Raw genomic sequence first — 17,559 nt, 5'->3', positions numbered from 1 at the left:
AACTATGTATTATCTCTTTTCCGGAATTGGTGATCACCATTAGGAAACAATGTAAACTACACTGAGCCTGCAAATAGGTGGGAAAATATGGGATATAAATGCTACAAATAAATAAATAAATAAATAAATACGTTGAAACCGTCTGCTCAGTGTGCTGCTGCAGCTAAGAAAGCAAATAGAATGTTAGGTATTATTAGGAAAGGAATGGAAAACAAAAATGAGGATGCTATAATGCCTCTGTATCGCTCCATGGTGCGACCGCACCTCGAATATTGTGTTCAATTCTGGTCGCCGTATCTCAAAAAAGATATAGTGGAATTAGAAAAGGTTCAGAGAAGGGCGACGAAAATGATAAAGGGGATGGGACGACTTTGCTATGAGGAAAGGCAAAAGCGGCTAGGGCTCTTCAGCTTGAAGAAAAGGCGGCTGAGGGGAGATATGATAGAGGTCTATAAAATAATGAGTGGAGTTGGAACGGGTATATGTGAAGCGTCTGTTCACGCTGTCCAAAAATACTAGGACTAGGGGGCATGCGATGAAGCTACAATGTAAATTTAAAACGAATCGGAGAAAATGTTTCTTCACTCAACGTGTAATTAAACTCTGGAATTCATTGCCAGAGAATGTGGTAAAGGCGGTTAGCTTAGCGGAGTTTTAAAAAGGTTTTTACGGCTTCCTAAAGGAAAAGTCCATAGACCATTATTAAATGGACTTGGGGAAAATCCACTATTTCTGTGATAAGCAGTATAAAATGTTTTGTACTTTTTGGGATCTTGCCAGGAGGTACTTGTGATCTGGATTGGCCACCGTTGGAAACAGGATGCTGGCCTTGATGGACCCTGGGTCTTTCCCAGTATGGCAATACTTATGTACTTATGATGCCACATCAAAAAAGTCGTAAGCACCCCTGGCCAAGAATTTGCGAAACACCATCTGCTGCCTGACCACCTGGCAAAAAGGCTTGGCCTGCTCCGGAGGAAGGGCATCAACGAAGCTAGACAATTGCCTCACTGAGTTCCGCAAGTGGACGCTTGTGAAGAGCTGGTAAGACTGAATTCGGGCGGCGAGCATAGCAGCCTGAAACGTCTTCCTCCCAAAAGAGTTCAAGGTCCTAGCTTCTCTACCTGGGGGCGCCGAGGTAGTCTCTAGTACTCTTGGCTCTTTTGAGGGCAGAGTCCACCACCATGGAATTGTGGGGTAACTGAGACCTCATCAATCCAGGTTCACCATGGATCCAATACTGGGACTCCGCTTTCTTCAGGATCACAGGGTCAGACCGAGGGAACGACCAGTTCCGCATAAGGACTTCCTTCAGTACCTTATGTACAGAAGCTGTCACTGGTGTTGAAGGATAGGCCAGGACCTCGAGCATCTCAGCCCTGGGCTCATCCTTAACCTACATAGGGAATGGAATGGTTGTAGCCATTTCACAAACAAAAGACAAAAGAAGTAAAAGGACAGACTCTCTGGAGGAGATAGTCTCCTTTCAGGCGGAGGGAACAGTTCAGAGGGAATCCCATACGACTCATCAGAAGAAAAGTATCTGGGATCTCCCTCTGACTCCTGTTTATTTATTTATTTATTTTTGTTACATTTGTACCCCGCGCTTTCCCACTCATGGCAGGCTCAATGCGGCAGGCAATGGAGGGTTAAGTGACTTGCCCAGAGTCACAAGGAGCTGCCTGTGCCAGGAATTGAACTCAGTTCCTCAGGACCAAAGTCCACCACCCTAACCACTAGGCCACTCCTCCCATGAATGCTCCTCTTCAGTATTGGATAATACCTCTCTCAGGGAACTCCGAGATTGCCATCGAGGACATCAATCCTCGGCGTCGAGGCAGGCTCAATGTCGAGAGGCCGACGCCTGCATGGACTGAGGTGAAGCTTCCTCCTCCGACATCGAAGGGGAGTTGACCTGAGTGGCAGCCAACACCAGTGCTGCTTGGACAGAGACCTCAGCGCAGGTGAAGGGCCAGACGCCACTGTAGCAGACGGTATGGAAGGCACAAGCACCTCTGAAACCGAAGCAGACCGATACAGCAGTCCTTCCAGAAGCTCTGGAAGCAAGGCCTGGATGCGCTCATCGAGAGCTGCCATTGGAGAAGGCTGCGGGGTTGGTGGAACAGCCGGTGGCAGAATATGCTGAGGTTGAGGAGCAGATACTGGGCGGTCCTCTCGGCGCCGATGCTTCTCTGGTGCCGAATCCCTTGACGCCCCGGAGCTCCCAGCACTGCTTGTAGAAGGAGATCGATGTCGGTGCTTCTTCGCCTTCGCTCGATGCCCGTCATCGAGAATCCTCGGTACCGACGAGGATGACGTGGAATCCTCACGTCTCCTTGGGGTCGGGGCTGACGATGGTTGGTCCCGGGAGGCCTGCATAGCAGGAGGCCTTGAGACAGGTGGCGACCCACCCGATGCCTCACTGCTCCCACCACAACTAGGTCCCTCAGCAGCCATTACCTGTGCTCCTGACGTCAATGACTCCCTGGATGTCGACACCGATGTTGATGCAGACGTCGAAGGATCGGACTGATTCCCAAAAAGCTTTTCTCGCTGGGCTTGGGTCCGTTTCATCATACAAAGACACAGACTACAAGCAGCTGGGCTGTGGTCGGGCCCAAGGCACTGGATACACCAGGAATGGTTATTGGTAGCTGAGTACAAAGCCGCTGGGTGTCTTCAATGACATGGAAGGAAAAACACCCTCTGCGAAATCAAAAAACATGATTGTGCTAAAAAGGAAGGGCACACTAAAAAGGGAAGAAGGCTGGCTGCGTCGAAAAAACAACTAAAACTTAAAAACAGGAACAAGAAGGAACTAAGAAGAAAACTAAGAGAAAATCATTTTTTTTTTTTTTTAAATAAAACGAGAAAAAAGCGAATAAACTGCAAAAACAGAAGACTTTTCCCAGGCCTCAACGAGCACAGAAAAAAACCTTCCACACCTTGTTGCGGAAAAAAGAAAACTGAGGTACACGCTCACACAGCGGGCGGGAAGTCAGTCCATGCATGCGCAGTGCACACGCACCAGAAGACTCGGGCAAAACTTTATTTTTGTTGTTGCAAAATGCCGATTCCCAGGCTGACGTGGACGTTGACCCACACGTGAGAATAATCAGCCTGCTATCCTCGGAGAAAATATTCTTCACTCAACGTATAATGAAACTATGGAATTCACTGCCTGAGCACGTGGTTAGCTTGGCAGGATTTAAAAAAATAAAAATAAAAAAAAGATTTGGATAATTTCCTTAAAGGAAAGTCCATAAGCCATTATTAAGATGTACTTGAGAAATCCACTACTTATTTCTAAGATAAGCAGCATATAATCTGTTTTACTGTTCTGGGGATCTTGCCGGCTACTTGTTACCTGGATTGGCCACTGTTGGAAATAGGATACTGAGCTTGTTGGAGGTCTTGCAGACCGAGGTGGCATCCTGTCACAAGTCTGCCAACAGTAAAGGAGGACGGAGCTGTTCTCTTCTCACTCTGTCAATGTTTGGGCAATGTGCCCAGATGGCATCTTGCTCCCAATATGGCAACACTTCTATATATTTTAAGTAGAATACTATGCTACAATATGTCAACACAATACGAAATAAAGCAAAGATACTTACCTGTTGCAGGTACTCTCCGAGGACAGCAGGCTTCATATTCTCACAAGTGGGTAGATGCCGATCTGCATCGCCCAGTCTGGCATTCATGCCAAAGTAAAAAAGTAGACCTTTGTGAAGCGTGAGCCGTGATCACCCACACATTTTCCCGCCCATTAGTTCAATACTAAAGCAAAAACAAAGTAAAAATAACCAAGGAGACAACTCCAAGGGGATTGTGAGAATATGAAGCCTGCTGTCCTCGGAGAGTACCTGCTACAGGTAAGTATCTTCACTTTCTCCGAGGACAAGCAGGCTTCTATCTTCTCAAGTGGAGAATCCAAGGCATCCAGGCAGAACCAAAACAAATATTAATAGAGCCTCTGCTGTATCGGTCTGCGAGGACATAACACAGATTAACCTGAAACTAAATACAACTGAGTGAGAGTGTAGCCTGGAACAGAATAAAATGGGTCTAGGAGAGTGGAGTTGGAGTCTAGACCCCAAACAGATTCTGCAACACTGACTGCCCAAACCGACTGTCACGTCAGGTGTCCTGGTCAAGGCAGTAATAAGATGTGAATGTGTGGACTGAAGACCACGTCACAGCCTTGCAAATTTCTTCAATAGAGGCTGACCTCAAGTGGGCTACCGACATAGCCATGGCTCTGACATTATGAGCCGTAACATGACCCTCTAAGGCCAGCCCAGAAGTGAAGGAAATGCAATCTTCCAGCCAATTAGAAATGATGCGTTTCCCCGAAAGCGCCCCCCATCCTGTTGGGATCAAAAGAAGCAAAAATCTGGGTGGAATGTCTGTGGGGCCTTGTCCGCTCCATGTAAAAGGCCAATGTTCTCTTTCAATCCAAGGTGTGCAAGCTGCTTTTGCCACGATGGGCACGAGGTCGGGGAAAGAATGTTGGCAAGACAATCGACTGGTTCAGATGGAACTCAGACACCACCTTCGGCAGGAACTTAGGGTGCGTGTGGAGGACTACTCTGCTGTGATGAAACTTAGTATAAGGTGCATCTGCTACTAAGGCCTGAAGCTCACTGACCCTACAAGCTGAAGTAACAGCAACCAAGAAAACAACCTTCCAGATAAAGTACTTCACATGGCAGGAATTCAGTGGCTCCAAAGGAACTTTCATCAACTGGGTGAGAACAACGTTGAGATCCCATGACACAAGTACATAAGTACATAAGCACATAAGTAATGCCACACTGGAAAAAGACCAAGGGTCCATCGAGCCCAGCATCCTGTCCACGACAGCAGCCAATCCAGGCCATGGGCACATGGCAAGCTTCTCAAATGTACAAACATTCTATACATGTTATTACTGGAATTGTGGATTTTTCCCAAGTCCATTTAGTAGTGGTTTATGGACTTGTCCTTTAGGAAACTGTCTAACCCCTTTTTAAACTCTGCTAAGCTAACCGCCTTCACCACGTTCTCTGGCAACGAATTCCAGAGTTTAATTATGCATTGGGTGAAGAAACATTTTCTCCAATTTGTTTTAAATTTACTACACTGTAGTTTCATCGCATGCCCCCTAGTCCTAGTATTTTTGGAAAGCGTGAACAGACGCTTCACATCCACCTGTTCCACTCCACTCATTATATAACATACCTCTATCATGTCTCCCCTCAGCCGTCTCTTCTCCAAGCTGAAAAGCCCTAGCCTCCTTAGACTTTCTTCATAGGGAAGTCATCCCATCCCCGCTATCATTTTAGTCGCCCTTCGCTGCACCTTTTCCAGTTCTACTATATCTTTCTTGAGATGCGGCGACCAGAATTGAACACAATACTCAAGGTGCGGTCGCACCATGAAGCGATACAAGGTAAAATTATGTATCATACCTGATAATTTTCTTTCCATTAATCATAGCTGATCAATCCATAGACTGGTGGGTTGTGTCCATCTACCAGCAGGTGGAGATAGAGAGCAATCCTTTTGCCTCCCTATATGTGGTCATGTGCTGCCGGAAACTCCTCAGTATGTCGATATCCAAGCTCCATCCGCAGGACTCTGCACTTAGAGAATTACACCCACAAAGGGACACTCTGCCCAGCTCACCACCGCCGAAACGGGGGAGGGGAATTAACCCAGCTCATCCCCACACAAGTGGGGGAGGGGAATCCGTCCAGCTCATCCCCGCGGAGCGGGGGAGGGACACCACCCCGCCGATGCGGGGGGATCTGGCTTATCCTGCAACCGCAACCGCGGGAGGAGCTGACTGACCCTAACACCGCCGAAGTGGGAGGGAGCGCCGGCAGAATTTATGTCTCAATCCAGCCCCGTAAAACGGAGGGGAGAGGAATGCAGCAGCTCACTGTAACACAAACTCGTCTCAACTCTTGAAGAATCCAATTGAAAAAACTTGAACACGAAGTCCTCCTAAACAGGAACTGAAGACTAAACTTGAACCTGAAATGCAACCAGAATATAACCAGTACAGATATCTGGGAGGGGCTATGGATTGATCAGCTATGATTAATGGAAAGAAAATTATCAGGTATGATACATAATTTTACCTTCCATATCATCATGCTGATCAATCCAAAGACTGGTGGGATGTACCGAAGCAGTACTCACCCAGGGCGGGACATTGACATCCCTGACCGCAACACTGAAGCTCCAAACCAGGCCTCCGCCCGAGCAGCCACAGTCAAGCGGTAATGCCTGGAGAAGGTATGGGCCGATGCCCAAGTTGCCGCCTTGCAAATCTCTTCCAAGGAGACGGACCTGGCCTCTGCCATCGAGGCCGCCTGAGCTCTAGTGGAGTGAGCCTTCAGCCGGATAGGCGGCACCTTCCCCGCGGCCACATAAGCCGCTGCAATGGCTTCCTTGACCCATCTTGCCACTGTAGGCTTAGCAGCCTGCAGACCCTTACGAGGACCTGCCAACAGGACAAACAGATGATCCGACTTCCGGAAATCATTGGTCACTTCCAAGTATCTGATGATGACTCGTCTCACATCTAGATATTTGAGAGCAGAGTACTCCTCTGGGTAGTCCTCCCTATGAAAGGATGGGAGACAGAGCTGCTGATTCACATGGAAGCGAGAAACAATCTTGGGCAGGAAGGAAGACACTGTGCGAATAGACACTCCTGCCTCAGTGAACTGCAGAAAAGGCTCTCGACATGATAGGGCCTGGAGCTCGGAAACTCTTCTGGCTGAAGTGATAGCCACCAAAAAGACTGCTTTCAACGTCAGGTCTTTCAGAGATGCCCTCGACAAGGGTTCAAAAGGCGGCTTCTGCAAAGCTCTTAGCACCAGGTTAAGATTCCACGCAGGCACCACTGAGTGCAGAGGAGGGCGCAGGTGATTAACTCCCTTGAGAAAACGTACCACATCTGGCTGCGAAGCCAGGGAAGCACCCTTCAGGCGGCCTCTGAAGCAAGCCAGAGCCGCTACCTGGATTTTAAGGGAACTGAGCGACAGGCCTTTCTCCAGACCTTCTTGCAGGAACGCCAACACTGAAGAAATTGGAGCAGTGAAAGGAGAAAGTGAGCCTGCTTCACACCACGCTGCAAAGGTACGCCAAACCCTGGCGTAAGCAGTAGAAGTAGAGCGCTTCCTCGCTCTCAGCATAGTGGCGATGACCTTGTCAGAGAAGCCCTTCTTCCTCAGACGCTGCCGCTCAATAGCCAGGCCGTAAGACCAAAGGGGGAGGGATCCTCCATCACCACGGGACCCTGATGCAACAGGCCCTGCTCCACTGGCAGTCGCAGAGGGTCGTCCACTGAGAGCCTGATCAAGTCCGCATACCAGGGACGTCTGGGCCAGTCCGGACCCACCAGGATTATCCAGCCCGGATGCTTTGTCACCCGGTCTAGCACCCTGCCCAACATGGGCCAGGGCGGGAACACATAGAGAAGCTCCTGTGTCGGCCACTGCTGGAGAAGAGCATCTACTCCCAGAGATCGAGGGTCCCGTCCTCTGCTGAAAAAGCGCGGCACTTGGCAATTGGCCAATGACGCCAACAGATCTAGGCTCGGCTGGCCCCAGCGCTTCGTGATGTCCAAGAACGCCTGAGCCGATAACTGCCACTCTCCGGGATCCAAGGTATGGCGACTGAGAAAGTCCGCCTTGACATTCATGACTCCGGCAACGTGGGCCGCTGACAGCTGTTCCAGGTTCGCTTCCACCCACTGGCATAGACATGGCCTCCTTGGCTAGAGGGGCACTCTTGGTACCTCCCTGGCGGTTGACATAGGCCACAGCCGTGGCATTGTCCGACAGGACCCGTACTGGCTTCAACGCCAGTACCGGGAGGAACTCCAAAAGCGCCAACCGAATGGCTCTGAGTTCCAGGAGGTTGATAGACCACTTTGCCTCTGCAGGAGACCAGAGCCCCTGCGCTGTCCTTCCCAAGCAGTGGGCTCCCCAGCCCATCAAAGAGGCGTCCGTCGTGACGACAATCCACTCCGGGGTCACAAGAGGCATTCCTGCAGACAACTTGTCTGTCTTCAGCCACCAGCTCAGTGCTTTGCGCACTGCTGGGTCCAAGGGAAGGTGCACAGCATAATCCTCCGACACTGTAGTCCAGTGCTGCAGCAGAGAGTGTTGTAGTGGTCTCATATGAGCCCTGGCCCAGGGCACTACTTCCATCGTGGCCGTCATAGAGCCCAACAGCTGCACACAGTCCCAAGCCCGAAGAGAAGAGGCTACTAGGAACTGGTCCACCTGAGCCTGAAGCTTGACAATCCGATTGTCTGGCAGGAACACTCTGCCCACTTGGGTGTCGAATCGAACTCCCAGATACTCCAGGGACTGAGTCGGGCGCAGCTGGCTTTTCTCCCAGTTGATGATCCACCCCAGGGAGCTCAAAAGAGCAATCACCCGGTCCACAGCTTTGCCACACTCTGCATAAGAGAGGGCTCGGATCAACCAGTCATCCAGATAAGGATGGACTTGTACTCCTTCCTTTCGCAGGAAGGCCGCGATGACCACCATTACTTTGGAGAAGGTCCGCGGAGCAGTAGCCAACCCGAACGGGAGGGCTCTGAACTGGAAGTGTCGGCCCAGAACTGCAAAACGCAGAAAGCGTTGATGAGGAGGCCAGATGGGAATATGCAAATACGCTTCCTTGATGTCCAAGGATGCCAGGAACTCCCCTGCCTTCACTGCCGTTATAACAGAGCGGAGAGTCTCCATGCGAAAGTGCCGAACTTTCAAGGCCCGATTGACCCCTTTGAGGTCGAGGATAGGCCATACAGAACCTCCTTTCTTTGGTACCACAAAGTAAATGGAGTAACGTCCATTGCCAAGCTGATTTTCTGGCACCGGAACGACCGCACCCAGGCGGATCAGATTGTCCAAAGTCTGCTGCACTGCCACAGCTTTGACCGGAGACTTGCAGGGAGAGAGTACAAACCCGTCTCTTAAGGGTCGGCTGAACTCTAGCTTGTAGCCGTCTCTGATGACTTCCAGCACCCAAGCGTCTGACGTTACCCTGGTCCACTCGCCCAGAAACGAGGACAGGCGTCCTCCAATCTGCACTGGGCCATGGACCAGGGCCCCGTCATTGGGTATGAGACCCTGGGGGAGGACCGGAGGGCGCACCTCCGGGACGGCGGTCTCTGCGAAAGGAATGCTGCTTGGGGGAGAAGTTCCTTTTGAAGGAAGAGGGGGCAGAGGAGCCCGACTTGCCCGGGCGATACCGACGGGCTTCCTGAAACCGTCCTCTGGAGTTACCGGGGCGAGCACTGGCCCGAGCCCTGACCTCTGGTAACCTCTTGCCCTTAGACGTGCCGAGATCGGTCACAATTTTGTCCAGCTCGACCCCAAAGAGCAGCTTGCCTTTAAAAGGCAACTTAGCCAGGCGGGACTTAGAGGCGTGGTCAGCAGACCAATGCTTCAGCCAAAGCCACCGCCGCGCAGAGACTGTCTGAGCCATACCCTTAGCTGAGGCTCTCAAGACATCATACAGCAAGTCTGCCAAATAAGCCAAGCCCGATTCCAGGGCCGGCCAATCAGCCCTCAAGGAAGGATCCGAGGGGGAAGCCCGCAGCACCATCGTCAGGCACGCCCTGGCCACATAGGAGCCGCAAACTGAGGCCTGCAAACTTAAAGCAGCCGCCTCAAAGGACGACCTTAAGGCCGCCTCCAATCTTCTGTCTTGGGCGTCCTTTAGGGCCGTGCCACCTTCCACCGGCAATGCCGTTTTCTTAGTCACCGCAGTGATTAAAGAATCCACGGTAGGCCAAAGAAAGGCCTCCCGTTCACTTTCAGGCAGAGGATAGAGGCGGGACATAGCCCTAGCCACTTTGAGGCTCGCTTCCGGGACATCCCATTGAGCCGAAATCAAGGTGTGCATGGCATCATGCACGTGGAAGGTTCTAGGTGGGCGCTTCGTCCCCAGCATAATGGCGGAGCCAGCAGGGGCTGAGGGAGAGACGTCCTCCGGAGAGGAAATCTTCAAAATGCTCATGGCCTGCACTAACAGGTTGGGCAAGTCCTCTGAGCGAAAAATCCGCGCTGCAGAGGGGTCATCCGCTCCATCCGAGCGGGAATCCGTCTCCTCCAAGGAATCCCCAAAGGACCGTTGGGAGAACTCAGATACGCTGCTCTCATCTACATCAGAGGAGACAGAGTCCTCTAAGGCCTGGAAATCCACCCGAGGGCGTTTACTTCCGGGGGCCTCAACCCCTTTATCGGACAAGGGAGCAGGGGCAGCGTTTTGCATAAGGAAGGCCTGATACAGCAGCAAAATGAACTCGGGGGAGAAACCCCCCAGACTGTGCACTTCAGCAGCCTGGGCCACAGCCCTAGACGCACCCTCAACCGGCGCTCGCAAGAGAGCGGGGGAGAAACATGCTGCGCATACAAAATGGCGTCCGGCGCGACACTCCGCGAAGGAGCCGCGCGGGAAGAACGGCGCTTAACTTTGGCCGCTTTTTTGCCGTCGCCCAAATCAAGGGCGGCCATAGAATTAACGTCTCCCACCTCAAGGGCGGCCCAAGAAGAAGCCGTCCGAGCAGAGTGGCCGGCCAAGATGGCGGAGGCGAGCAGCGGGGGATGGGCGTTTATGGCGGGGAAAAACCGCCGCACCGGAGGAAGAACCGGGACACTGACCGGCCTCCAAACTGACACCCAACAAGGGCGAATCAGACTTTAAGACCCCCGCATCCCCGCTAGAAGCGCACACGCGGTCCGGGGAGCGATTCTTTGCGCCCTCGCCCTCCGACGCCATAGGCCACGTGGAGACCGATCGGGGAACCCCCTGCCCACTACAAAAAGGTAAAAATTACCTGCTTCTCGCTCCGAGCTGTAACGAACTGGTGTCCCAGTGAGTAGCTGCAATAAACGTTGAAATAAACGCCCTTAAGGACGTCCAAAATTTTTTATTTTTTTTTTTCTCAACGGAGCCAGCGGGAGGGGGGAGAAAAGGAGGGACCTGGCACCACCAGGTTTGCACTTGCTCAAGAAGAGCCCTCAACCCCAGGTACTCAACAAAACCTAAAAATTAGGCTTGGAGACCTAGCCAGAGCTGCTGCTGTGTGTGACCACCACCTGCTGAGATAGAGAACATACTGAGGAGTTTCCGGCAGCACATGACCACATATAGGGAGGCAAAAGCTTTGCTCTCTATCTCCACCTGCTGGTAGATGGACACAACCCACCAGTCTATGGATTGATCAGCATGATGATATGGAAAAAAGGCTTGAGAACCTGGGGTCAGTTGTTTGAGGGGAATCTTTGCTTCCCTTCGGAGCCTTGAAGAGTACGGGTTACGTGGGGGTGGAGGATGAATTTGCATATCATCAATTGGCCCACTTTCTTAAGACCGAAGCTGTAAAAGCAGTACTGCAACGGAAAAGATTAGGCCTGGAGGAGGTTTGTGAAAATTACGCCTCTTAAAGGGGCTTGATTAGTCGTTTATACCGTGAATTACGAGCACAATCTCCCAAATACACCCTACACAGGAAAAGTTGGTCAAGAGAGCTGGGAGTGGCCCTGGGGGAGACCGAGTGGGAGAGAATAGAACGGACAGTGCTGGGTGTTTCTACACATGTACCGCTTAAGGAAAATGCTGTGAAAGTACTTTTTAGATGGTACCTCACGCCAGATCGCCTTAAGCGAATATATCCTAACTCCTCGGGACTATGCTGGAGGGGGTGCGGTAATAGAGGGACCATGGGGTATATATGGTGGCGTTGTGTAAAGGCCCAAGCATTTTGGAAATCAGAAGTAAAATACAGAAATGGACGGGAAGTTCAATTCCTTGGTCACCTGAGTTTTTTCTCTTCTCAGCAAAACCACCTGGTTTAAAAAAATGCCAGCAGGACCTGGTGCGGCTTGCTGTGGGGGTGGCACGAGTGGTTATTGCCTCACAGTGGAAAAATGTAGGGTTTCCATCGATTGTTAAATGGCACAATAAGCTGAGCTATGTGTGCGAGATGGAGAGACTTCTGGCTGAACGCAAGCACCAAATGGGCAAATGGCACTCAATATGGAAAAATTTCACATAACTGTATTATGCAAGTAATAAGTAAAAGTTATTAGGAAGGGGTTTGTAGGATACGACAATCAGAGGTTGCAGTGGGAGGGGAGGGGGGATTCTTTGCACTATAAAATTGTTAAAAAACAAAAAAATGTTGAAGTTACATGTGGTTTAAAAAATAGAAACTATTGACGAGGAGTGATGGAGAGAGGGGAGTTATCAAATGTAAATGTATCATTAAGACCCAATGCTAAACTCTTTCTGTAACGGATACACTAATGTATTGTTCAATTGTTTAATAAAGACTTTATGCAAATAAAAAAAAAAGACGTGAAGCTGAAAAGTACTGTCTGGCTGGCAGATAGACAGAAAAACAGGACAAGCTCCCGGCTTGAGCTTCAGGGTCCAAATAAAACCTTGACTTACCAAGATTAGAAATTAACATTACAAATGGACATTAAAAAAAATCTGCCCAGGCTGAGTCTGGTACTCCAGATTTTCTCTGTTTTCTTGTTAAATTGTTGATAGAATACATTCATTTACCACAAACTCTATGCACAAGTATGAATGGTTACCTTCTAAAGCCAGTTTGAGAGCTCTGAATATTCTAAATTTTTGCTGAGAATCATTATAGAGGGAAGCAAGGTCAATCTTCTCAGAGGTGGACTCAACAAAGAGATATGCACTCCCAGTCCACACACCAACACTGGCTGCCATTATTCACACCTGCAAAAATAAAATTAGGTTTGTGACTTCATTAACAAAAACAATAATAACCTAGCTTTGTATTCCCTTCACAATATTGTAACTTGAAACACTGGTTCACTGCTTATAAGCAAAAGGATTACTGTAACATATGGCATAAGTTTATTACATTCTGTAGACAGAAGGACATTTGTGACTAAACTGATTGTTCCCATATTTTTTGAAGGACAATCACCATAAATTGACCCATGCTAAAACCTATTTCTTTGCTATATAAATTCTTTTGACTATTACTTACCGTTTCCTTCAACACAATCACAAATGTAGTACGGAAAGTTTCAACAGAAAAATAAAGCAAGGGAATTACCCTGATATTGACTGGGTAAATGTACATTCAGGGCATGCCAGGGAGGTAAAATTCCTTGACGAAATCAAGGACTGATTTATGGAGCAGTAGGTACAGAAGTATATTTTGGAGTAAGTATACGCAGGAAATCCAATATGGTAAAATTATGTATCATACCTGATAATTTTCTTTCCATTAATCATAGCTGATCAATCCATAGACTGGTGGGTTGTGTCCATCTACCAGCAGGTGGAGATAGAGAGCAAACTTTTGCCTCCCTATATGTGGTCATGTGCTGCCGGAAACTCCTCAGTATGTCGATATCAAAGCTCCATCCGCAGGACTCAGCACTTAGAGAATTACACCCACGAAGGGACACTCTGCCCAGCTCACCACCGCCGAAACGGGGGAGGGGAATTAACCCAGCTCATCCCCACACAAGTGGGGGAGGGGAATCCGTCCAGCTCATCCCCGCGGAGCGGGGGAGGGACACCACACCCGCCGATGCGGGGGAATCTGGCTTATCCTGCAACCGCGGGAGGAGCTGACTGACCCTAACACCGCCGAAGCGGGAGGGGTACAAAGCTGCCCTACAGCCACACGAAGCGGGAGGGAGTGCCGGCAGAATTTTAAGTCTCAATCCAGCCCCGTAAAACGGAGGGGAGAGGAATGCAGCAGCTCACTGTAACACAAACTCGTCTCAACTCTTGAAGAATCCAATTGAAAAAACTTGAACACGAAGTCTTTCTGAAGTAACTGAAGACTAAACTTGAACCTGAAATGCAACCAGAATAAAAACAGTACAGATATGTGGGAGGGGCTATGGATTGATCAGCTATGATTAATGGAAAGAAAATTATCAGGTATGATACATAATTTTACCTTCCATATCATCAAGCTGATCAATCCATAGACTGGTGGGATGTACCGAAGCAGTACTCACCCAGGGCGGGACATTGAAATCCCTGACCTCAACACTGAAGCTCCAAACCGGGCCTCCGCCCGTGCAGCCACAGTCAAGCGGTAATGCTTGGAGAATGTATGAGCCGAAGCCCAAGTTGCCGCCTTGCATATCTCTTCCAAGGAGACGGACCCGGCCTCTGCCATCGAGGCCGCCTGAGCTCTAGTGGAGTGAGCCTTCAGCTGGATAGGCGGCACCTTCCCCGCGGCCACATAAGCCGCTGCAATGGCTTCCTTGACCCATCTTGCCACTGTAGGCTTAGCAGCCTGCAGACCCTTACGAGGACCTGCAAACAGGACAAACAGATGATCCGATTTCCGGAACTCATTGGTCACTTCCAAGTATCTGATGATGACTCGTCTCACATCCAGATATTTAAGAGCAGAGTACTCCTCTGGGTAGTCCTCCCTACGAAAGGAAGGGAGACAGAGCTGCTGATTCACATGGAAGCGAGAAACAATCTTGGGCAGGAAGGAAGGCACTGTGCGAATAGTCACTCCTGCCTCAGTGAACTGCAGAAAGGGCTCTCGACATGAGAGCGCCTGGAGCTCGGAAACTCTTCTGGCTGAAGTGATAGCCACCAAAAAGACTGCTTTCAACGTCAGGTCTTTCAGAGATGCCCTTGACAAGGGTTCAAAAGGCGGCTTCTGCAATGCTCTTAGCACCAGGTTGAGATTCCACGCAGGAACCACTGAGTGCAGAGGAGGGCGCAGGTGATTAACTCCCTTGAGAAAGCGCACCACATCTGGCTGCGAAGCCAGGGAAGCACCCTTCAGGCGACCCCTGAAGCAAGCCAGAGCCGCTACCTGGACTTTAAGGGAACTGAGCGACAGGCCTTTCTCCAGACCTTCTTGCAGGAACGCCAACACTGAAGAAATTGGAGCAGTGAAGGGAGAAATTGAGCCTGCTTCACACCACGCTGCAAATATACGCCAAACCCTGGCGTAAGCAGTAGAAGTAGAGCGCTTCCTCGCTCTCAGCATAGTGGCGATGACCTTGTCTGAGAAGCCCTTCTTTCTCAGACGCTGCCGCTCAATAGCCAGGCCGTAAGGCCAAAGGGGGAGGGATCCTCCATCACCACGGGACCCTGATGTAACAGGCCCTGCTCCACTGGCAGCCGCAGAGGATCGTCGACTGAGAGCCTGATCAAGTCCGCATACCAGGGACGTCTGGGCCAATCCGGACCCACCAGGATTACCCTGCCGGGATGCTTTGCCACCCGGTCTAGCACCCTGCCCAACATGGGCCAGGGCGGGAACACATAGAGAAGCTCTTGAGTCGGCCACTATTGGAGAAGAGCATCTACTCCCAGGGATCGAGGGTCCCGTCCTCTGCTGAAAAAGCGCGGCACTTGGCAATTGGCCGATGACGCCATCAGATCTAGGCTTGGCTGGCCCCAGCGCTTCGTGATGTCCAAGAACGCCTGAGCAGATAGCTGCCACTCTCCGGGCTCCAAGGTATGGCGACTGAGAAAGTCCGCCTTGACATTCATGACTCCGGCAATGTGGGCCGCTGACAGCTGCTCCAGGTTCGCTTCTGCCCACTGGCATATATTCATAGCCTCCTTGGCTAGAGGTGCGCTCTTGGTACCTCCCTGGCGGTTGACATAGGCCACAGCCGTGGCATTGTCCGACAGGACCCGTACCGGCTTCAACACCAGTACCGGGATGAACTCCAAAAGCGCCAACCGAATGGCTCTGAGTTCCAGGAGGTTGATAGACCACTTTGCCTCTGCAGGAGACCAGAGCCCCTGCGCTGTCCTTCCCAAGCAGTGGGCTCCCCAGCCCGACAAAGAGGCGTCCGTCGTGACGACAATCCACTCCGGGGTCACAAGAGGCATTCCCGCAGACAACTTGTCTGTCTGCATCCACCAGCTCAGCGCCTTGCGCACTGCTGGGTCTAAGGAAAGGCGCACAGCATAATCCTCCGACATCGGAGTCCAGCGCTGCAGCAGAGATTGTTGTAGTGGTCTCATAAGAGCTCTGGCCCAGGGCACTACTTCCATCGTGGCCGTCATAGAGCCCAACAGCTGCACATAGTCCCAAGCCCGAAGAGGAGAGGCTACTAGGAACTGGTCCACCTGAGCCTGAAGCTTGACAATCCGATTGTCTGGCAGGAACACTCTGCCCACTTGGGTGTCGAATCGAACTCCCAGATACTCCAGGGACTGAGTCGGGCGCAGCTGGCTTTTCTCCCAGTTGATGATCCATCCCAGGGAGCTCAAAAGAGCAACTACCCGGTCCACAGCTTTGCCGCACTCTGCATAAGAGGGGGCTCGGATCAACCAGTCGTCCAGATAAGGATGGACTTGTACTCCTTCCTTTCGCAGGAAGGCCGCGATGACCACCATTACTTTGGAAAAGGTCCGCGGAGCAGTAGCCAACCCGAACGGGAGGGCTCTGAACTGGAAGTGTCGGCCCAGGACTGCAAAACGCAGAAAGCGTAGATGAGGAGGCCAGATGGGAATATGCAAGTACGCTTCCTTGATGTCCAAGGAGGCCAGGTACTCCCCTGCCTTCACTGCCGCTATAACAGAGCGGAGAGTCTCCATGCGAAAGTGCCGCACTTTCAAGGCCCGATTGACCCCTTTGAGGTCGAGGATAGGCCGGACAGAACCTCCTTTCTTTGGTACCACAAAGTAAATGGAGTAACGCCCCTTGCCAAGCTGACTTTCTGGCACCGGAACGACCGCACCCAGGCGGATCAGATTGTCCAAAGTCTGCTGCACTGCCACAGCTTTGACCGGAGACTTGCAGGAAGAGAGTACAAACCCGTCTCTTAAGGGTCGGCAGAACTCTAGCTTGTAGCCGTCTCTGATGACTTCCAGCACCCAAGCGTCTGAAGTTATTGTGGTCCACTCGCCCAGAAACGAGGACAGCCGTCCTCCAATCTGCACTGGGGCGTGGACCAAGGCCCCGTCATTGGGTACGAGACCCTGGGGGAGGACCGGAGGGAGCACCTCCGGGACGGCGGTCTCTGCGAAAGGAATGCTGCTTGGGGGAGAAATTCCTCTTAAAGGAAGAGGGGGCAGAGGAACCCGACCTGCCCGGGCGGTACCGACGGGCTTCCTGAAACCGTCCTCTGGAGGTACCGGGACGAGTACTAGCCCGAGCCCTGACCTCTGGTAACTTCTTGCCCTTAGACGTGCCGAGATCGGTCACGATTTTGTCCAGCTCGACCCCAAAGAGCAGCTTGCCTTTAAAAGGCAATCTAGCCAGGCGGGATTTAGAGGCGTGGTCAGCAGACCAATGTTTCAGCCAAAGCCACCGCCGCGCAGAGATTGTCAGAGCCATGCCTTTAGCTGAGGCCCTCAAGACATCATACAGCAAGTCTGCCAAATAGGCTAAGCCCGATTCCAGGGCCGGCCAATCAGCCCTCAAGGAATGATCCGAGGGGGAAGCCCGCTGCACCATAGTCAGGCACGCCCTGGCCACATAGGAGCCGCAAACTGAGGCCTGCAAACTTAAAGCAGCCACCTCAAAGGACGACCTTAAGGCCGCCTCCA

The 17,559-nt window shown here is 51.2% G+C and overlaps 1 protein-coding gene across 2 annotated transcripts in view; it reads right to left on the bottom strand.

Moving 5' to 3' along the window:
* Positions 1-17,559, bottom strand: part of TRADD (TNFRSF1A associated via death domain) — a 343,489-nt gene that overhangs the window by 258,845 nt on the left and 67,085 nt on the right. For both annotated transcript variants that reach the window (XM_030203701.1, XM_030203702.1), the window contains exon 2: positions 12,618-12,768. In XM_030203701.1, the coding sequence (XP_030059561.1) occupies positions 12,618-12,759 (142 nt within the window). In that variant the 5' untranslated portion in view covers positions 12,760-12,768. The remainder of the gene's footprint in view (positions 1-12,617; positions 12,769-17,559) is intronic.

This window comes from Microcaecilia unicolor, chromosome 5 (assembly GCF_901765095.1).
Source record: "Microcaecilia unicolor chromosome 5, aMicUni1.1, whole genome shotgun sequence".
In the NCBI taxonomy this organism is placed as follows: domain Eukaryota; kingdom Metazoa; phylum Chordata; class Amphibia; order Gymnophiona; family Siphonopidae; genus Microcaecilia; species Microcaecilia unicolor.
Note: the sequence above shows the minus strand (reverse complement) of the source record. Positions and strands in the feature narration are given on the sequence as shown.